The sequence below is a fragment of the Ptychodera flava genome, assembly GCF_041260155.1.
Source record: "Ptychodera flava strain L36383 chromosome 3 unlocalized genomic scaffold, AS_Pfla_20210202 Scaffold_25__1_contigs__length_14229661_pilon, whole genome shotgun sequence".
NCBI classification, from domain to species: Eukaryota; Metazoa; Hemichordata; class Enteropneusta; family Ptychoderidae; genus Ptychodera; species Ptychodera flava.
The window spans coordinates 473,963-497,999 of record NW_027248279.1 but is presented as its reverse complement, the minus strand read 5'-3'; the positions used below and the strand labels follow the sequence as shown (position 1 = coordinate 497,999).

Here is a 24,037-nt window from a genome sequence, read left to right as displayed (position 1 = left end):
GTTGTCTGGCCAATCAATGATGGGTCTTCGTCGTACGCAGGGAGCACGTATTTTCCGGATAATTAAGGCTGCGTTCACAAATAACGATCGGGGAGGGAGGTTCGAGGAAACGCGATTGAATTTTTTTTAGATCCCCCTCAACACCATAAAAAATTTCAAATACCCCATCCATTTGATCAAAATTTCCAAAGTCCCCAACTATCACACGCTCGCACATTTGTAAAGGATGTGCATGCTGAAAAAACAAACACCTTTCACGCTGTTTTGCTCGCCGATGTTCAACACTGCCTGTTATTAGCAGTTTTTAAAGTAATATTCCTAATGCAAGGTCCTAAATTGATTCATTTTAAACGCATCATCCAGTGAACAGTTGGATTTATCAGTCTAAGCCAACTTGTCTTAGTCCAACTCTGGCTAGGTCAATTGCTCCTGCCGAAAAAGCACACAAAATGACAATCATGAAAGAGTGGGCAAATTGTTAATTTTGGCCAATTACCATATTGTAAAAAAAAGCACAATGACCTACAAAAACCATTTCAAATTTGAATTAGATACTACTTAAAATTCCGACCCCTTAACCTTTGTTTGTGTGTGAACGCAGCCTAATGAAGTTCCGCAGAGCATGGATACAAAATCCTTAAGCTTGCTGATATATTCTGAGTATACATTTGTCTTGCGTTATATCTACCTAAAATAGCAAAAATTGCTAGTTTCGTCTCTTCCAGAAGTTCCGCTTTGTTTCGTGTAAAGGTTCAGTTGGAGTCTGCAACGTATGCGGGTAATTGACAAGTTCGAACAACACAACTTTCCGCAGTAATCAATTCTGAACTCTCGCAATCCACTGTGTTTTGACGTTATTTAATTCTTTTTGAGGATTTATTTCCATTTGGTTTTTATACTTAACATTTCATCGAACTTGCTTTTGTGAATCAGCGTTCCGGATTAATATGTGAACGAACTAAAGCACTCGCTCGGAAATTCATTGATGTAATTATCGCGTGACAACAGATGCAGTTTAGCTCAATGTTTGCGTATTCGTACGTAAGCAAATACCGTGACGAAAAACGCTGCACGCTGTTAGCGGCTGCGTCCTCTGCCAAATCAGATTCGCTACAATACGTTCTTGCACGTTCACCTCACAAAATTTGATCGTGGTTCCTGGTTGTTGTTTCAGTATGAGCCAAGAACGGACTGTTTTAAATTAAGGAAGAGTTACGTCCATATTTAAATTGACCTTCGCGCATGTTTCGATTTTTTCTGGTTGGCTTTTGTAGCCCTCGATTGCGTTTTCAATAATACTTAGCTCGAGTGCCTTGCGCATGTACACTATACAGTAAAGAACATATAATCTCTGCATGTTCTCTGCATGTGTCACAGACACCGTAGTCGATTATTCCGGGACCGTTAAGACAAAAGTAAAATAATGGCATGCAGTGTAGCTGATGAATTTTCCTGTTAGATCAGACGCAACACGTTCCGTAAAAAGAAAGACCAGGTGTAAGTGGTTCTAAATTTGAATGAAAATGCGAAAACTGACCTTGAACATCAGTCGCATCGTTATTTATTGTTTTTACATACGCTATCATATGCATCATCAATTTGTATGATTGTTTTAAATTTTAACTGCTCGATGTGAATTTTCATTGATTTGAAATTGTGAACGAATGAATGAATGCGTAAATCTATGAACATTACTTTGAAAGGGTTAAATAGGAACAGCACGCGTTAGACCTCGACACAAGCACAGTGGCAAATAATATAACTGTAGATACAATATTTCTGTCACCTTGTTCACCATTGCATCGTCTTCATCGCATACTTCTGTTAATAATAACGAAGAAAAATTGAGTTATAAATTCTTGAAATGAAAGATGTATTTGTCGCCAACCTTAAGACTTGATGTTGTCGCGCACCAAAAATAAGGCTTTAAAAATTAGTTAATATGAAGAAATTTTTTACATGCCTGGATTTCTGTTTCTGAAAACTAGTCCCATGTATTCTGTGTCTGTTTGGTGGATATCAGCATATGCACCTCTGGGAAGAGATTACAGAGTTACATTCAGACATTAGTTGCGTTATAGCTGCAAATTGTCAAGTTGACCTCAATCTTTTGTAATATCAAAATATTTGCATCTAATTATTACCTAATGAAAATTCACTAAAGGTTCGATCAGATTTGAACTCACAATGTACAGCATCATCCCAGTCAAAACCACTCATCCTAGTCAAATCCCTCCCTTAAAAAGAGTGGTTCAATAACCGAGCTAAGTTGTTATAGTTTTTTCTGACTGCGCCCTTTTTACTGTAGGGTATCAATAATGTAACCTCGTGAAGATTCCACATCAATAATTGCAATATCTTTTATTATCATAATGGATTATAAATACTATATCATTACGAAAAAAATAATTCTTATACTTAACTCATTATCAGCGTCATTAGCTGCGAAGGAAAGTAAAAGGTATGAGGAATCTTATTACCTAAACTTAAACAATTCATACAGGATTTACAAATATGGATGAATTTAGTCTTTCAAATACGAACTATGCGTCATGGAATAACTATCATGTTTGAATAAATAATACTGTCTACATAACCAATACCATGGACACAAATATGCATATTCTGCTCGTGTTACACGCTGCGTCTGCAAAAATAGCTTAATCCTTGAGAATACAACTTATTCTTACTCAACTTATCCTTTGGTAATTTTAAATCCATGTAGTCGTGCCGGTCGCTATCAGTACGGTTTAAGTAAATTGGTCTGAAAGAGGTAAATGAATATAAGTTACGGTCAACTTGCTAGATTTATTGCTGTGAGTTTTTCACTTATACCAATCGCTCATGAAATTAGCGCAAGCTCAAAACAGCAATGAGACATTTGTACATTACCCCTGGCTTTCTTCTTTTCCTACAGAGAGGAACATGGACAATGAATATGTTAACCAGGGTTTACTGGTGCATTGCAGGCGAAATGACGAAAACATTTAAAGAGTGATTCAAAAAACACTCTATTAAGACGATAGGGCCAAAAGATGGCCGATCGCAGAAATCATGTAAATTGAGTCATACTTTAATTATTTCCATTAATTATTATCTATGTTCATGACATTTACCTTTAGATTTCTTGTTTCTCATATACAGGAAAATTCCTAGGCAAAGTACCACTAGCAAAACAGCTAACGTTACAGCTATGCCTATAATTGCTCCTGTGTTCGATTTAGATTCAGTATGAACTGTGTAGAAAATGTAACACAGGTAGTTTGGCAATCGATAATCGAGTGACATGTGGTACGAATATCATATAGTGACAACTATTGTAATATACCTTTATCTAAAAACAGCGCAACAACAAACTGTTACATTTTACAATCAAAACATTAAAGCCTGTATCTAACACGGTCTATGTTATACCAATAGCTGGGTCTGATTTTAACTAACAGTCAAACTATATTCAGTAAACCGTTCGAATAAAAAAACATACAATATTTCTATAAATAGAATAATGGCATATGGAAATTTGTCGAACGTTGATCATGTAAAATTGATGCATTTACACATGACTATCATGCCATGATTATTTACCATCACTTGAACCAAAGATGGAGTAATTTCAAATATAACATGGATATTGCAACAACAACATGCAACAACAACAGTATTGATACTCAATCATATCAATGGCATAAACTGACCATGTTAGTAGAGGGATACATGCCTGTGAAGCAAATGGTGAACTGATTACTCGAATTTATTACATAGCTTATGTTCGATGATATAAGGAAACCACGATAAAATGTTAACATGATCGCTCATGTAAACCAAAAGAAAACATGAATATCATCAGCTTACTTTTCCCCCACAGATTTATAATAAAATTAACACCATTTATTTCGTTGGAGGCATGACATCGGTAATAACCAAGATCAGATTCACTGACGTTAAAGATTGTAAGAACACCAGTAGTGATGGTATCGGATGTGATTTTTCGCGCGAGAAACTTGTCCGTCAAATTGCTGATAGTTTTATTATCATTGTCAAACCACGTGATTTCAACTTCCGGGTTGCTGTTGATTTCACAGAGGAGATCGGCTGTGTCAGTTAAATTGACAGTTTGTTGTTGATTTTCTTCATTGTTCTTTACCAAAGGAGCATCTACATCGGATAATCAAAAGAACAATGTGATTCGTTTCCCTTGAGTAAAAATTTATATTAACATATCTAGTGACAGGTAATATGTCTATCAAGAATCTCCTGAACTTCAATCGATACTGTCACAGTGCAGCTTTCCGATATAACAGACGGTTTCATTAATAAAAGTGAATCCATATATAATCTACAATTGAAATATCTTAGGTTTTCTAAATGAAAACTCAAAATATTTTGACGGTTTCTCTCTTATTCTCACATTTTAAGCCTTTTAGGTTGGCTGGCAAAATTGTACTGAATACGAATTAAGATATTAAATTGCCACAATTATGTGCCATACGGTTAAACTAAAAACGCAAAACAAAAAAAAACGGAAATGAAAAAGCCTTACAATGCACGTCGAGAGTAATGTTGCTTGATACAACTCTATCGTTTTTCGTTATGAAATCCTCATTGAAAGATTCACATCTCAATCTCTGCCCATGATGTTGATACGTGAGCTGTAAAGTTAAATGTTGTACGCTAATTTCACCATAATAGTGCCCTTGTGAGTGATGAACTTTACTCAAGCCATTTTCAATCAGGTAGTCATCTTCAAACCATTCAATGATCGGTGTTGGGTTACCACTGCATGATGTACATGTAAGTACAAGGTCATCGCCCTCTACAACCGGTGATGAATATCCAGTAAGACTTGTAGTGCAGCCATCTGGTTCTGAAGGTGGAACTGATAAAAAAGTATCGCTGATCGCCAGTCGGCGTCACTTGAAATCACTTTGCAAATGTATACTTTATCACCTATAGGTAAGCGGACGAGTAGGAGGCGGTTTACGGAATTAACGGTACAGTTTGCCAGTAAAACTCCGAGGCCCGCCGGGCCGAGGAGTTTTATGGCAAACTGTACCGTTAAATTCCGTAAACCGCCGACTACGAGCACTGCATGAAAATCCAATAATTCAGATTAATTCAAATTAATGCGTTGCCTGTATTATAGTACAATACACGTGAATTCGCATGAATCCACATGAATACAGGCTTGCTAAATACAAAAAAATGGATTCTTGACTGTATTCATCTGTATATGCACTCTTCAGCTAAAATACCGGCAATAATCCATGTTAATACAGTAAGTATTATAGGGTTTTTATGCAATGGAGTTCGCTGACCGTGTTATACCACGACTTTGCCGAGTTTTAGAGCCTTGTTTGCACGCCGAATGTTTTTATTTGTAGTTTTAGTGCAGTGCAAGTTGAAACTTTGGCAGGAAAACATTGACGCGTTTTGACACCTTGTTGAACGAAAGTATAAAAAAAATAACGCATGATTGGATAAAGCAAAGTTGACATGTGTTGCTATTGTAGTGCGATGACGTGGTTGAGCACCTGGTTGATTTGAATTGTATGAATTATATTTGATTGATTGGTTGGTTGAATGAAGTGAAAAGGTGTTTGCAGATCGACGTTAGAGTCACGTTTTGCTCATTTGGGTCGAAAACTTTGAGCAGCATACACGCAATTGCCGAGTCGCTCTACGTATATCGATATGGCGGATGAAGTACAAATGGAAGCTGTATCCGGTGCACTTCAACTACCAAAGCCAAAGATGGAAAAGAAAAGTCCCCCTGTCATGCCAGTGCTAACGGCCACAATCGGAAGACCATGCTACACGTCAGAGAAAGGGGCAACAGAAACTGCAAGTACAAAAAAACAATATGTCTAGATCCACAATGACTGTGGTACTGCGTGTGTGTTTGCCTGTGGCTAGATTTAAAGGTCTGGTGAAATGCCCATGTTGCAAAATCACAGAAATACAGTTGATGGTCTACAAAACAGTTACATTCATTTCTTTTTTCGTTTAGCGCGCGTGATTATGAAATATGGCAAAAGAAAAATGCAATGTGGGCGTGTCCCCCAAGCCTCTCCAGTCGACTTTTTTCGGCTTTCCGAAGTTTGCCCGACTCCGTATCTCATAACGGGAAGTAAGTATTTCACACCTCCGTAAGCTCCCCACGGGGGGTAACTTCTAGGGTTTCCGCTTACATGATCAGGACAGTGTCCTCCTTCACTATGGGAAGACGTTGTTCTTTTGGTGGCTGTGACAGCGGCAAGAGCATGAACGGCTCAACTGTAAACTTTTTCAGTGTTGAGTGTTTGAACCATAATGTGCTTGTCTCTTCTGGTTCGTACGATCGGCCACGGTCCCTCGGCTGAGCCTGCCTCGCTACTCGCTACACAGAAGGCTGGGACCGTAATGCAAATCAACTGCATGAACACCAACACTGAACGTTGTGACTGCCACTTATAAAATGCACTAGTCTGAACGTCGGGACCGCAATGCAAATCGACAGTAACTTAAAACGTAAATGGGACAGTGATTAAAATGAACTACAACACGGAAGGTTGGGACCGCGATGCAAATCAGCTGCATGAACAGCAACACTGAACGTTGAGACTACCATTAAAACGAACAACAACACGGAACGTAGAGATCGCGATACAAATCATGGAGGTAGAGTCCTCCCTGATACAAATCGACAGCAACACGGAACGCGGCACAACACAGAACATCTAGACCGCAATGTAAATCAACTGCAACACCGAACCTTGTTGCCTCGATTAAAATGCGTATGTCTGCTATGTATAGCAAAAGTTTCAATTCTCGCGAGCGAGCGTTCCTATGCCTGCTGTACACTAGCCCTGCGTACGATGCTGTGTGTTCCGCTACAGCTAAATGTGGTGAGCGGGGCGATTAGCTGTAGCGGAACACACAGCATCGTTCGCAGGGCTAGCTGTACACTGGACAAAATTACGTCAAATTTATCGCGAGGGCTCGATTGCGTGTGTCAAGTTTCAATTCTCGCGAGAGCCATTTATGCATGTTGTACACTAGACTAAATGACGTCAAATCTCTCGCGAGACTTGGCTCGATTGCAAATATGTACGACGGAAAGAACGCAATAATACGAAAGTTATGGAAGACCGGTCACGACATGCGACATGCGAGTTTTTAAAACTGCGATCTGCGGTTAGGGTTAGGGTTAGAGGTTAGGGTTAGGGTTAGGGTAGGGGTTAGGGTTAGAGTTAGGGGTTAGGTTTTCTCTCGTAAAAAGCCTTACTTCGCTCTCAACCCTGGAGGTTAGGCCAAGGGACAGAAAAATTGTAGGCCTAACGGCATAACTTAGGTTAATTAGCGTTAGGGGTTAGGGTTAGGGTTTGCTGCAGTACAGTAGCTCGAGGTTTTGCCTGGGTATTTGGGTCGGACGGCAAAACCATTTTGCCGTCCGACCCAAATACCCAGGCAAAACCTCGAGCTACTGTACTGCAGCAAGGTTAGGGTTAGGGTATGGTTAGGGTTAGGGTTAGGTCGCAGATCACAGTTAAAGACGCAGGTCGTATGTCGCAGGTCGTGACCGGTCTTCCATACATGTCGGAGTCCTAACGTGGCCGCTATTTCTCCCAGGGTGTATCCATTGTAGAAGTATGCAGAAATAAGCTCGTCTCTACCTCTGTAATCAATCGTCAGGAAGAGAACGAAATGACATGTATGCAAACGCCTTATTAGTTTTGCAACTCGCATGTCGCAGTTTAAGAACTCGCAGGTCGCAGTTTAAGAACTCCCAGGTCGCAGTTTAAAAAAAAAAAACTCGCATGTCGCATGTCGTGACCGGTCTTCCATAGAAAGTAGACACAGTTTTTGTGAATCGCCGAGAGAGAAGCGCAGATTAAACAAAAGACTAAAAAAACCACGTTTTTTCTTTATTTTACCATATTTTTTAAACAAAAATCAGTTTCGCCACTGTTGCGAATTAGGATCGATTTTTTTCGCCACTTCGGATTTCGATTCGCATTGTGGCGAATGAACGTGGCGAATGGGCAGCACGAACACTGAGGCTGTTTGTTAGCGGATACCGGGCAGAGATAAGGCGGCGTTGGACCGCTATTCGATGTAAATGAACACACCTGTGACGTCACAGACGGCCAACCATGATCCCCGCTGCGGGCGTGACCTGAGTGTCGCAAAATGACCCCATGAAAGCCGCGCATAGAAATATCAAAAAATTAACACTTGCGCGTACTTTTAGGTTGCAATTATGTTGCGAGTGTAATAGTATTGACCCCTGGAAGATATTTAGTCACATGAACGGGACCATTTCACCAGACCTTTAACTTTACCTAAGGCGACTGAAACCTCTACATTCAGTGTTGATAACTGACTTTGAAGTCTTGAATTTCAGCTTAGAATGATCGTGATAACATTAACCTTAACACAGAAGTGATATTTGCAATCAATACCGTTATCTCACGGTGACCTGTAATTCATTTTGAGATGTACAGTCGTGCAAAATAAATTCAGTCCGGTGATTCTTTTGAAGTGTCTTTCCTCTGTACTTAATGGTGAAATAATTTCTTATGGTATAATGTCTCGCATTTGTTTTGTTTTTACTACGCCACGTGACTTCCTTTTGTTTAAGAAGTGTCCATTTTACAAGTTCTTTTGTTTAAAGTGTCCGATTTACCAGTAAACCGGACAGTTTTTAACAAAAGAACTGTCCGATTTACTAGTAAATCGGACATTTTTTAAACAAAAGAACTTGTATATCGTACACTTTTTAAACAAAAGAAAGCCAGGTGGTATATAATAAAATATTCGGTTATGGAAATTTGAGAGCATGGTTAAAAACAATGGGCACGAGGCGAAGAGTGGTATAACAAGTGTTAAACTGTGTTAATTGATAGAATTCTGTTAAAGGGTATTTCTTCGTACTTTAAATACTGTTACAACAAACACGTTAAAATTTCAAATAATTATTAACTGTTAATAACCGATTGTATTGAGAAAAAACAGTTGTATTTAAAATACAAAAACGATGTTATCACAAAAAATATTAAAAATCTAAGAACAGACTAGGCTGAAAGAAGCCCAGGAGTATGAATAAAGTGATACTTACAGTATACGAAAGTAGTTACGGAGACAGTGAGGTCCTCTTCTGAATATTCAATTCTTGTAGTTTTACAAGAAAACTCATTTTCATTATGAGATGCCAGAACATCAAAATGTAAACCTCCTTCCGTAACCTTCCCATGAAAACCGCCATCTCTTATATCTTCCTCTTGAATCTCTTCGTAATCATCGTCAGTAATCAGTTTGTAATTTTTGTACCAGCTGATAATAGAGACAGGATTGCTAGAATCTGTTACACACGATAACTCTACCCTGTCTCCTTTCCTAGCTGTGTCTGTGTATCCAGTCAACAATGCAGAGAGAGGTGCAACTAAAATAGATACGGAAAATACACATTTTAAGGGGTATTATAAATTGCACATTTATTTCAGTTGCATGATAAAAATCAAAAATTCTAGCTCTACCTATTTAGGGTACTATGTAAACGTTTTTGAGCAGTATACCCTTGTATTTGGTATTTATCGCAAACATGCAATCATTTTACCTTCGTAGCTAAAGCACCCAATTTTCATTATCAAAAAATAATTCAACTTTCCTATAATTTTACAGCTTACAGGAATCATTTTTGTCACGGATATAAGCTGTCTTTAATGAATTAAAACAAATAAACTTGAAGATAAAGATTGGACTCAATTCGACCAAAAATAAGTTACAGAGTATTAGACATACAGTGCACATTGAGTAGTGCCGTCCAACATTTCAGTGTGTTTTCTCTGATATCGTTGAAGGCAAAACATTCGAAAAATACTCGATTATCGCTTCGAGTCAGTTTCCATGAGTATTCATTGATTGCTATCTCGTCGTCGTCGTAATCATTAGTTTCACGAAGAATAGCTGAGTTTGTTCCGTTAATCCATCGCAAGTTGCTAGTGGATTTCCATCTGATTGACAGGTAATAGTATATTCGTCATCTTCTTCGAATTGGTCTCCTTCAGTGTTAGCACAGGTTTGCCAAGTTGGGAAATCTGCAAAATTAAATATGAAATAAAAATACATGCGGTATGCTCTGTTATTACTAATTCAATCCAGGTAAACTCTCAATGCTATGTGCATGTACACTTCCGTATAGACAGTAAGAATATATCCAGAACAAAAATGCCATTCCTAAAGAGCAAGGCATACATTTAATATTTCAGCAAGTTTAAATTGACTGATTGAAAATTACATCTGTCCTGCAAAAAACGTTTTGCAAATAGAATACTCATTAGCTATATATGTCGAAATTCATAAAATAAGTTCGTCGTTTGTAGAAAAAGCAACAGCAAGAGTCTTCACTAAGTAATATTCCGTCACAAATTCAGAGAGAGAGAGAGAGAGAGAGAGAGAGAGAGAGAGAGAGAGAGAGAGAGAGAGAGAGAGAGAGAGAGAGAGAGAGAGAGAGAGAGATAGCTTTTCGACATGAGCATATCGGTGAATGTAACCTACATTTAACATCAAATACTTCGGTAAAACAGTTGGGAGTTTCTTCAGTCGCATCGTGATTGCCTTTACACCCATACATTTTTCCATTGTCATAAGGTGTTAATGTCCAGCAAGACACGGTTTTAGTCACTGCGCTACTATACTCTGAAGTAGAGCTACATTCAGGTAATGCTTGACTATTGTTGTATAAGTTTTCTATTCTGGCACATACGGAGTACACAGTGTAGTCGGCAGTTGCCGGTGCGCAGTGGGAGAGGAAATCCTGGTACCGATGTTCATCAATGTTAAGACAAGACGACACGGCATACACTTGCCCCACTTCTCAAACTGAGTCATTTGAAGTAATAAACTTCAGTTGTCTGTCGCGTTAGCGGTAAGATGATTGCGAAATCGAAGCAACGTATTTTGGCAGGCTGTCTAATGAAGATTGTGGCATCTGAACGCAATGACATTTGGTGTAAGGTTAGGGAATAGTCAGCTTTTACGGCCTGGGGTCATCTAAAATTGAAAGCTACAAAGGGTGCTCAAAATTAGGAGAGAAAGAAGAGAGGGCTAATAGATTTTTAGCAAAGTACTGAAGCGTTTAATGAAGTTATAAATTGATATAAAAATAATGGAAAAAAATTAAAAACAATAGATTTTAAATTGTAGATGTATTTGCAATGCAAATATATTGACTATTATGACCACGTTAATAATTTTCGAGGATTTACAGATAAAAAAATTGTTTCAAGCATCCCAAAACATGTATTCTAAATTCTATAGGAGCTGGTTTCTGGGGAAAGTGCTTGGAGAAAGCTAATTCCACAAGTGTACAAACAGTGGACTACCTCAATAACAAATCCATCTTTCATGACAGGAAAGAACTGAGAGTCAAATAATTGAGCAATAGAGATTTGTTCTATTTTTCAAACAAATGTAAATTGTTGTTTTCTATGTCCTATATTCTTTTTTCTCTTTCTTGACATAAATATTTGACAATGTATATTTACTACCAACATGTAAATAAAGCAAACAAATACTTTAACAGAACAATAAATATTAGCTACATGAAATCAGGCAAAAAAGTGCAAGTAACTGCCACTACCAGTAAATCTAATCAGGAAACAATAGATAGTGACGTATTAAGCATACGATAATGACAAATTTAACAATATGGTTGGATACTGATTGCACTGTGAGCTTTTATATCTACATTTTGTAATGACTTTGAATTTCTTTTTATTTGATTCATCGTTTTCAACAGTCATAACACAGCTGATAATATTCTAGTTGTATTTTTCGCAGCGTTTACAAGTACATGTAATGGTATTTAACTTTTCGAAGTGGGGCAGGGGGTAAGCCAAATTCACAATGGTTGACTTTGGCGTTACTCAAGAGTTCGGAGTTTCCAATGTTATCCCTCCGACCATAAATAATGACGGTTCCCTAAACAGCAGTGTATGTCCGAGGAGAACGACGGCCAGTATACGCACGGCTGATAACTCTGTTAAAGTATAGGAACCAACATAAAGATATTTGTAAAAATTAATAGACTCTTGGCTACTGATGGTTGAATTTTTGAGCTTTTATATCGGTATCAAGGCATTATGAATACTGCGGTAAATATCCTCCCGAATTTGAAAAACGAATGCTGAAATTCTGCAATAGCATTTGACGCTGTCAACTTTACCTTGCTGCAGACCCTACGCCAATCTCGGGCCGGCCCCGCTGCACTTTACAGGATTTGCCGGCCCAAAGCACCAAACAACTATTTCATCTTGCTGGGGGTATGATTCCCCGGGAATTGTCCATGCAAATTTCGGCCCTTACAGGGCGGTACGCTAATGTCGAGACTATTGCCAAAATCACAGTCAAATCAAATTGTGCAGTTGCTCAAGTCAGATATATGTATCGTGAATTCATTACAAAGAATAATTAAACAGCAAAATACAAAGCAAGAGGTAAGATTGCTATTTGGCCTGGTGCGCACGGGGGCGACTTTGCAGTGGGACCGGGATCTCCTGTATTTGAACTTTTTCGTGCCTGGAGCTCCATTGCAGCTAGCCGGTAATGCCTTTTTACTACGGTAGTTGTCGTGAGGATTAGATACCCGTTACGTTGAATACTATTTTGAAATACTTTTAAATTTACAAAGTAAGACTTTTGTACTGCATTCAAGATTATCCATTCTGAGGGCTTTCAAACGGCAACGAGATATGTGAAGTTGATGGTTGCCTATCCTGGACAAGGTAGAGAACATGGAGTAGAGTCTCGTCATTTATTTTCAACGCAATTTTTGTCATATTGCACAACGGAAGAAACGACTAGTTCAAGATTAGGCGTGGTAGTATTCATTTTTAATTCTCTTGTCCAATCATTTAGCAAATTTGATCTCTGTATCGTCGGTGACAATGTGTAATGCAATGGATGAAGTTTAGCATACCAGACAATCGACTGCCTCCATCATTAGTTCAGCTGTTCAGGACGTGTGTTTGCACAGCTAATTACATTCGGAACAATAAGGAAGCACTTATTAATTTATATCTTTCCGGTATTTCGCCTACTTTTTGCGCGTTTTTGGCCAAATTGCCAGCATGAATTGATCAGACCTTTTGAAGAGCATGGGTTTTTGTGGACGCCACTGTAAAAAACTTGCGTAGATGAGGTTGAGCATGCGTGATTAAATACCGTTTCGTGTGTCAACAAAGATTGACCTCTGGTCAGGACAAGAAGTCATTTTCACTCATTTAACTGTTAATCGTACACGTTTGTGAGGTTGGCTAGGCATGCGAACCGTGCGATTCAGTATCAATTATAATCTACTTTTACATATAGAGGATGTCATTTTAAAAAAAATGTGAAAAAACAAACGTTAGTTTTATTTTTTTATTTTTTTTTTACACTTTATTGAGCGGCCGAATTACTGTACAGTAATTTTCATCGGGGCTCTTTCGGAAAAAAGAAAAGAAAACTACATATCACAGACATGCGTACAAGAGACGGAACTACAGGGAAACATTCCTTCTTATGTAGTCTTTCAAGTTACGTTTGAAAGTATAAAGAGTAGTACTCTGTCTAATATCTGTAGGTAAAGCATTCCATACTTTAGATCCTCGGAAATGAAACCTACGTTGACCAGATTTTGAAATACACCTTGGCACATAACAGTCCTGGTGATATGCAGACCGCGTATTATGGTCATGAACATTGCAGTTGAGAGTAAGATAAATATTGTGGACAGACACCATTCATACATTTAATCATTAAAATTGCAGTAAAGTAAAAATACGCTGTCTAACTGACATAACATTCAGAGATGAAAATAAATCCTGTGATGGAAAGTCAAAGGGGAGTTCAAAAAGTATACGTAATGCTCGTTTCTGAAGAATGAAAACTTTATCAATATTTTTTCGGTTGCATTACCCCAAACAATACAGCTATAGTCAAGGGCGCTCTGGAACAATCCAAAATATAGCGCTTTAAAGGACAAAAGCAGACTTTACACCGCAAATCGTACGGATCGAAGCCGAACACATTCTTGATTTCAACTTTTCCTTGAGCCCATTACAGGCCGGGGCACTGTGGCCTTTTATATAGTTATTGAAATGCAATAGACTTTTTCTAAGTCTATCGGGGAATATAAATATCAAATCAAAGTAAAGTGCGGGAGTAAGATTCAGCAGACTGCATTATAAGTTGTAGGCTGTTGTAAAGATCGTGAGATTGCTGCTGAGAAAAAAGCGACTGTGAACAAGTCTAACGATGCCAGTGAATTTTTAGACCTTGCAATGATACCAATAGTGACTATATTGTAATATTCGAATTACCCCTTTTGATGCTAAAGATATGCCAAGCATTTCCTTGGAGATAGATGTGCAACGGCTAATATATTTATTTTCGTCATTGCATGCAACGACAAATTTAAACTCTGTCTATTGTCTATATTCTATCTGTCTGCCTGTCTGTGTCTGTCTGTCTGTCTGTCTTATGTGTGCCTGCTTGTCTCTATCGTCGTGTTGTGTGCGTACATGTGCTATTGTGTATGTTTGTTGTATGTGCGATGTGTGATAGTGAGCATGCGTGAGTGAGTGCTTCACGAACTCTACAACGTGTGGAGCGGTCTCAGTCAGAAAAATGTAACAACTTAGCTGGCCATTGAACCACTCTCTTTAGAGTGGGGATTTAGCCGAGCGGTTCTCTCTGTGGTCTCTCCGCTAGGCGACTGATGCCGTATGTTGTGGGTTCGAACCCGATTGAAAACTAGCCGTATTTGTTGTGTTTATATCACAAAGATTGACACACTGCAGAACAAGTATGTACCATGATCAACTTACATTTAATGTCAAGTACTCCCGTATCGCAAGCCCTAGGTGTACTTAGCGCTGGATGATCACCCTCGCACTGATATTTCTTTCCATTGTCATACGCTGTCAATGACCATTCGAAGACATTTGATGTGATCTTGTCGTCTTCGCCCTCTGGAGTAGTATATGTACCATCTAATACATTGCTACCATTATACCAGACTAGACTTGGATAGGGATTTCCATCCGTGGCAGTGCAGGTTATTTCAGCACGATCACCAGCTTTTGGTTCATTCTCTGATGTATAATAAGTCACCATACATTCGGGCCATCCGTTGTCAGGAAGATCTGAAAATACAATAAAATAAAAATGAGAAAACATTTCACCTGTTAAGTTGCCTTCCACAAACATTACTTGAAAGACAGATAGACACACATATACTTCTGCTCTCAAACTGATTCTTTAGATAATTAAAAAGGAGGTGTAAACTAATTTTATTTTTTAAGGAAGCGTGTCACTTATGTTTCACGGGTTGTTCGAAATGGAGTTTCACACACACATACATACATAGATACATACATAGATACATACATAGATACATACATAGATACATAGATACATACATACATACATACATACATACATACATACATACATACATACATACATACATACATACATACATACATACATACATACATACATACATAATACATACATACATACATACATACATACATACATACATACATACATACATATATCTGGATTTATTACAGGCCACCAGCAGGAATGACTATCTTAATGCCTTTTACGACTGAGTAAAAACCATGGCGAAGACAAAGATACTATTATAATATTCTTAGCTTGAATCCGGCAATCTGATTGGCTGGCGCCGGGGTATATATTCTAAACAAGAAGACATGCTTGAGAGCTCAATGCCCTATAATATCGACTAAGTCTACGGCTTAAGATTGATTTTGAATGTTAAATTTTAGTCTAGTGCAGCTCGATAAACCCACAAATGATGAGTTTGTGTAAGCAACAACGGCGATGTAACAACAATTTTTTACAGGTCTATTTGAGCATTTTTGCAAGTGAAATTCTTCAAGTTTGATGAGTAATCGCGATATCGATGCATTGCGTTAACTGTGCACACGCGCGCGTTCTGAAACTTTTTCTTGACTTTGTGTTGAGGCTTGGCTCCTTAACCCTCGTTTCAAATTCAGTCCAAAATAACGACATGGTCCACTTGTATTTAACTTAAGCATATTATAATGAGGTTATAAACGGTGCGCTCGAGTACATACATACATACATACATACATACATACATACATACATACATACATACATACATACATACATACATACATACATACATACATACATACATACATACATACATACATACATACATACATACATACATACATACATACATACATACATACATACATACATACATACATACATACATACATACATACATACATACATACATACATACATACATACATACATACATGCATGCATGCATGCATGCATGCATGCATGCATGCATGCATGCATGCATCGCTAGTTACGGAAATCTCTTACAGTTAGGATCATTTCACTCGTAATGACATTGCCCATTACTCTTCATGCATGCATGCATGCATGCATGCATGCATGCATGCATGCATGCATACCTAACGACTTACCATATACACTTTCTTTGGTATAAGCACATATAAAAAATTCGAACTAAACCTGTAACTGTGAAATACATCATGCAGACCAAAAGTTGGTGACGAATAAACCATATTGGCAAAGAAAAAGCAAACACGGACCTTTATACCAAATGATCTGCCTATACCTGCATAAAGCTGTAACGGTTTAAAGCATCAAGTGAGCAAAAATATTGGTGACCAAATAACCTTTACCACAGTCGAATGAATATTTTGCTAATAAATATATAAAAATGCTGCCGAATTTTCAACTTGCATAATAATTTGTCATATACCTTTGCCTCTTCGGAGCAAACGTTGTTTGTCGCCACTCTGCCGTATTCCATCATGTCCCTCGTACGGGCCTAACCACCCAATAATATATGTATGGTGATTAGCGGTGGTAAGGAGAGTAGGTGTGTGTTGCTAAAGCTCAGATAAGTTAGAATCGCAAAAATGGCAGTCTTTTCCGGAAAAGTGCACGTGTTTGGAGCAAAATAGAATTAGTCATTGCAAAAGGATGACCTGTTGACCTCTACCACAGTCCTATGAAATTACTTACTTTGTATTTCTTGATATTTTGCTAATGAAAATATAAAAATCGCTACCGATTTGTTCAACTTACATAATACATTTACATATATATTTGCCTCGTCGGAGCCAAAGTCGTTGGTCGCAACACAGCTGTATTCCATCATGTCCTCACGTAATACAGGAGTGATTGTAAGTTTAGAGTTGTTATCACTCAGTTCATAGCGCTCATTCCCAGGAAGCGGTTCAACATTCTGGAGCCATCCGTACGTTGGATCAGGGTTTCCGCTCGATGAACATGTTAGAGTTGCTGTTGAATATTCGACGACAGGATCCTCTGAGATGTGTATTGACAGATTTGCAGGTGGCATAGGATCTACAGAAGATGAATGATACCCATGGTGAACTGAACAAAATAGCAAGTACTAAAATATAAATTTGTGAATCTCTTACAGCCTATTTGATATTACGATTCAAAAATCGTATAAGAGTCTGCTTAAGATAACAAGTGGCTTATCACTTGCACTTTTCGAATCTTAAAGACTCCCATTGGATATGAATACGGATTAAATGGAAGGACGCCAATTATGCAAAGAGACGCCGTACGAATAGCTTGAAACTGAGAGCTCCAGAGATGGCGAATTGTTACGTGTTTTTATGCAAATTCACCAAATGTGAATTCTCTACAGCAGGGTAAATACCTGACCAATGCATAGCGACTCAATATTTTTCAAACCGATAATTTTTGTGAATAATTGTGCGTGGCAAGTGAGAACGTCGACACAGGGGACGCTAACGGGGGTTTGAATATCACTGTCAATCTAACGTTGTGCAAAGTAAGACACGTGTTAGCTGGATGTGTACCTAATGTTCATTAGCATTTGTCTTATCTGCTAACGGTGACTAGAATAAATAAAACAGATTTTTCAGTGTCAAAAGATGTGTGCAATAGTTTCTTCACTGTTCTCCAATTTTTGTACCTACCAACGGCATTTTCAGGGATACAAAACGTGATCAGACTACATTCAAACCGATTACATCTTAGTAGTGTCAGAAGAAAATGTATTATCGTGTGCTCTCTTTCTGAAAACTTTGGTGGCCCTGAAAAGGTCCACCTGGTTTGGTTGTTTGGCTTCTACCTCACACCCATTGATGGCAAATGTGTACGGTATGCCGGGCGAATTCGGACGAGAGAGAAGTCACGCATAATGTCATATCAATTTTTTTTCTCGTGACTGGCCACGTCATCGGCCTGCATCAGATGCTGTTCTCGGCTCAAAAATCGCTCATCACGCCAAGAGTGTGTCCTGTTTAGAATGTCCAAATCTTTCAGACCGATAGAGACAGAGATGGACTGAGGCGTTGTCATTGCTAAATTAATAATGCTAAACTCAGAATTATGTTCAATATCCCCGGTACAGAGGTGAGAATCTGTACATTACGGTATCCGTGTAGTTTCCAATGTGGTGTCGTTTCTTCCTCTATGAGTCTACTAATAAACTAATGTTTATTTGACTTCCTCTGTTTGTTCCGCTGCCACTTCTATCGTATACGTATCCGTGTGTTCAAGGTCCACTATATCGATAACCGACGCTGTGCTGCGGCATTTTGTAATACTGACGTGTTTTGTAATAACTTACGCAAAATGTAATAAGGGGTATCAGCATTTTTTAATAACTGACGCATTTTGTAATAACGTCTACAGTATTTTGTAATAAACTAGTCTACGCGTTTTGTAATAAGGGTATAAGCATTTTGTAATAAAAAAATGTCTACGAAAAATGTAACAAGGGTATCAGCATTTTTAATAACAGTTAGCGCATTTTGTAATAATTTTACGAACTTTCCCCAGTTTTAAAGCATTAACAGATATTTTATTGACTTTGGAATGGTATTACAAAGTGTGTGTTTACTTGTTAAGTAAGTACAAAAATTGATCGCTGACTTCCATTTCAAATTAGAAAGACTTAATTTTAGATAGCTGTCAATCAGTATTTTTACCAACTGATCATTGAGGCAGGTAACTACTAGATTTTGACTAGTTTATTATCATATAGTTTGAGAGAATCATTGGTATACACAGTCAGTTGATTCATTAAATAGAGGATATTGACATTCTTACTGATGTATTGCAGACAACCAGCAATCAACAGGTAGATACTCAGATAAAATAAAATATAATAACATAAAATAAATTATCATACATCTGCCTTTGGAAACAATAGAATCGAGCTTCCGTAATAACGGGCACGTAACGGGCATGCAATAACTCCTTTACTTTCATATTTGATGATAAACAGTGCGTCATTGAATGGCTCCATACTGAAACTCCATACTGTACTTTGAAATAACTTCTGATAAAAGAAACAGAAGTAAATGTATTACGAATGTTTGAAGGTGAAAAATATTATGAGGTAATAATGAAAGTTCACCAAGACGGCACTGTACAATATGGCACGACATCGCTGCTCGGCTCGTACATCGAATGTTGGATGAGCGCGCGTTGTAAACAAAAATGGGGCTACGAAAATACCGCAAAGTAAGCACTCAAACATTAGTGCCACACATCGCCCGACGCGTTAAACGCGCGCTAATGACTACATGTATGTGTCTTTATACATTCTTTGCGTTATTTTCGTAATAACCTTAACTATACTGAAGTAATCTAACGTAAACAAAACTAAAACTAAAACTAAACTAAACTAAACTAAACTAATTTAAACTAAACTAAACTAAACTAAACTAAACTAAACTAAACTAAACTAAACTAAACTAAACTAAAATAGTCAGAATAATCTGATGTTTTAGTGATTTGACTTGTTTAGCCACTAAGCGGAAGTATATCTTACCTGTTGAGTATGTATGTATGTATGTATGTATGTATGTATGTATGTATGTATGTATGTATGTATGTATGTATGTATGTATGTATGTATGTATGTATGTATGTATGTATGTATGTATGTATGTATGTATGTATGTATGTATGTATGTATGTATGTATGTATGTATGTATGTATGTATGTATGTATCTATGTATCTATGTATGTATCTATGTATGTATCTATGTATGTATCTATGTATGCATGTATGTATGTCTGCATCTATGTGGGTAGGGAGGGAGGAAGGGAGGGAGGGAGGAAAGAGTGCCCGAGTCTATCTATCTATCTATCTATCTGTCTGTCTATCTAACTTTCTATGGCTGTTATTATTTAATGATAATGGCAGATATTTGGCAGGTATAACCAGTAGGATAGCGAATCAAATTTAGCTTAATCATAGTATTGCAGGGCAGCCTATCCTAGCTCGTTTGCTAGACAAATTTTACCATTGGGCGATAGCGTAGATTCAAAGGAGGAACACAACGGGAAAGAAATAGATCTGAGAAAACAAAACCATGGCTCAATAGATATGAATTTTCACCGTTTATATACAAGGAAAAGTGGCTGGTCTGTCGAAAGAGCTTTATTTAATCCTTGTCTATGGGATGATTAAAATAAATTATCATTCTGTATTTTAATTGACTGCTTCACGTCAGTGTTTATTTCAGTATATTTTGATAAATATCAGCTGTCAGCATTGACATATTAACGTGCCCCTCCCATCTTATTACCGTAAATTATCGACAATCAACTTTAGAGAAACACATATCATACGTATAGAAGTTGCTTAGAATACTGCAACCTTTCGTACGTTTATTTTCCACTTTAACCCTTTGCACCCTAAGGCCCTGGGGTGGAGTTGACATTTGGAAGTACCATCTAGCATGACGTCTGACTTCTTAAATTAACAAAGACTCTCCCCCATACCATTATATTTTTGGAATCACCATAAAATACTTTGTCCAAAAAATATGCAAATTATGGTCACGTGACCTCATTAAGTATTCAAAATGGCCGCCAATATATAAAATATTGTATTTTTTAAACATATTTCTTTATTTTCATGGGAATTCCTCATTAATTCTTCATTTTTCATCTCCAAACCTGTTTTCTATCACGTCAGCATAGACTGAAATGACTTTCTGACATAAAAAAAACCCCAAAAACCTGATATTTTGTATCATTTTGACCTTCTAAGTGTAATGTAAACAAAGGCTTTGTATAAGTGTTAGGCCGGTCAAAGCATAATGTAACATAACATCCAGCACCTAATATTATGAAATATTTCCCGCAGTAAGTATGTATATTTTTATTGACAATGACACACTTGTCCCAAAATATGCTAATACTGGTCATGTGACCTAATTAGGTATTCAAAATGGCCACCAACATATAAATTTATCATTATTTTTACATGTTTTCCATTTTTCCTGTAAAAGATAATCGATATTTTATCGTATCCCAATGCTAAATCACATTTTATAGTCCCATTACCATGGACTTTGATGTAAACTTTATACATTATGACAAACTTGTCACAGATTTGATAAACCTTACACAGATTTTCTTGTCTTCACTCATAAGTCAAGAATTACACACAACTCCCTTGAATAGGGGTCAGACAGGTTATGGTATCCTATTTTATATTTTCTAACTATTGAATTTATCAAACTTTGTCCACAATTACAAGATATTTTTGGAATTGTAGTATTAAAATTGCCCCCAAAATATGCAAATACTGGTCACATGACCTCATTAAATATTCAAAATGACCACCAGTATTCTAAATTTACAATGATTTTCACATATTGCTTCTCTTTCTGACGACAGTTTTAAGAATTTATACTTCCCATTTCTCGATTATGTCTAAATGTTATTAGATTCTGTTGATTACAACTTATGGTTCCAGGAAAATGTTTGTAACATCATTTTTATGAACCCCATAAAAGCTTCATTCAAATTACAGTGTACACTAACATTACAATCATCTTGCAAAACTCAGAATTTGATTATTCGAGCTTTGCAAACTTCATCCAATATACATGTAAAAACATAAGAATACACAATATTATTATAAGAAAAAACAATATTTATTGTTTTTCTTAAGTAAAAAAACTAAAAAATAATGTAGCAACGTCCTAAAAATCAGACCAAAACCCTCAAAATGTCACAAGGAACCATTTCTAGATAAGGTGGGTTTTGTGGCATGTACATCATTAGTATAATAAAATTAGGTCTTAGAACACAACACTGCCAATGTTGATGATGTCGCTGTCTTTTATCATATTCTGAGCTCTGCATGTCATCTCCAAGCCTTTCTCTTTCCGTCCACAAACAGTAACATTGACGACAAAAAATGCAGAAAGGTTTGCAGTATATTGTCTTTTCAAAGTACAGTAATGTATGTAAAACCTACTAAAACTTTCTCGGTTTGTTTTCTCAATTATAAATTGCATACAATAAATCTTATTCTGTCTTCAATTGCATTTTGACTGTCAACTCAGACACCCTTATATGGCATTATTATGATAACTTAGCCTCGGTAGTGAGATATAATATCGACATCATTATATGCTATTACATTTTTACGTATTCAGAAACCAAAAAGCATTTTGAAATACATACAATATCAGCGTAAGTTTATAATTATTACAAAATGCGTTAACTAATGCTACAAAACGCGTTTATTACAAAACGCTGATACCCTTATTACAAATCGCGTAAACAATATTTTATTACAAAATGCTGATACCCTTATTACAAAATGCGCAGACCATTTTATTACAAAATGCTGATACCCTTATTACATTTTGCGTAAGTTGTTACAAAATGCGTCATATTACAAAATGCCGCAGTAGAGACGCGATTCAGCTCCGAAATGCATCGGTTAAAGGTCACTACGTCTTAGAAATTCCCGAGATTTTCTGTCCGAGTTTTGAAAATGCATCTGATTATTTCAACAATTTTGGTTTCAATCCAAACGAAGTCTCGCAACAAAAATTGGCACATAATGTAATGCACGATGATCTAGGCTTTTTTTCTGACGTCCGACCGTCATCTTGGCTATAATTACGTTTTACGTCGGCTTGTTTATTACGTTAGGATCACGGTGAATCTTCACCAAATGCTAGCTTTATGTTATTTCCACATTCATGTTTCCAAATTTAATATAAACATATTATTTCTAAGAATTGAGAGATTCGAGCGATGCTGATCGTGTTTTTGCATACCAGTATATTGACCTGCATTGGTAATATTGTATGTCGCAGTCACTATCCGCATCCAGAACCAAGCGACACACTGCTGCAATCGGTGAAATACGTAAATCAAACACACATACGTAATCCGGTGCGCCCGTCGACGTTTGACGTGGACAGTTTGTTTGTAAATCTAATAATATAGCGTCTTTTGACGCAAAACAATGAAAACGATATAATTTTGACAGGGTGGCGCACCCATTAGTGTGCGATCCTGGGATTGAGGACGTCGGTTTAACCAGGTACACAAAAAAATCGATACATTACTCATAGCGTTTAAAGTATATACATTTTAGAATATGTCGATATAAAGGTGACTTAAATAACCGAAGAATGAAGAGAACACATTATGATAATAAATTTACCTAGTTAAGCATTATGCAGAACCGTCATGAGGTGTAACATCTGCGGCAGAATTTATTGTACGCAGTCGATAGAAATTAGATATTGACATGCTTCGTAATGTATCTAAAAAACAAAGTATCGATCGACTAAGAACAGTTGAGGAATGCTAATACCCATATAGGGACTAGAGACACGCGTGCGGCTTAACGTAAATACGATCTTGTAAAAAATCATAGGAATTTCCAGTCCGATGTTCTTTATGTCTAAACCAACATTACAACCACTTATCGAGTGAGATACTCGTATTTTTCATTTTGCATACCTTCCACATTTTCCATTCTATTTTGGTACACGGCGTTAATTTGAGACGCTGAGCAATTATCAAAGTACTTGGAAATGTTTATATTAATACAGTGCACAGTAAAGAAACATTGACTCATAATCTGTATGTAATTCTTTATCAAAAATTCTTGCTCATTACCTGATACATCAA

At 37.2% G+C, this 24,037-nt stretch overlaps 1 protein-coding gene across 1 annotated transcript; it reads right to left on the bottom strand.

Annotated features, from left to right (window-relative positions):
• Positions 1 to 1,955: 1,955 nt before the first annotated feature.
• LOC139125155 (neurofascin-like) lies at positions 1,956 to 17,774 on the bottom strand. Its single transcript, XM_070691260.1, has 7 exons — positions 17,762 to 17,774; positions 17,155 to 17,436; positions 14,850 to 15,167; positions 9,098 to 9,421; positions 3,853 to 4,155; positions 2,893 to 2,911; positions 1,956 to 2,034 (listed from the first exon to the last, which is right to left on the bottom strand). Exons 1-7 carry the CDS (start codon positions 17,772 to 17,774, stop codon positions 1,956 to 1,958), a joined length of 1,338 nt encoding a protein of 445 aa, XP_070547361.1.
• Positions 17,775 to 24,037: the final 6,263 nt, after the last annotated feature.

What these genes read in the sequence shown, in the direction of transcription:
- LOC139125155 (XM_070691260.1), bottom strand. An exon ending in GGGAGTACTTGACATTAAAT is followed by an intron (nt 9,422 to 14,849) that starts GTAAGTTGATCA and finishes TATCTATTTTAG; the next exon opens with TTGCACCTCTCTCTGCATTG. An exon ending in CGTAACTACTTTCGTATACT is followed by an intron (nt 4,156 to 9,097) that starts GTAAGTATCACT and finishes TATCCGATGTAG; the next exon opens with ATGCTCCTTTGGTAAAGAAC.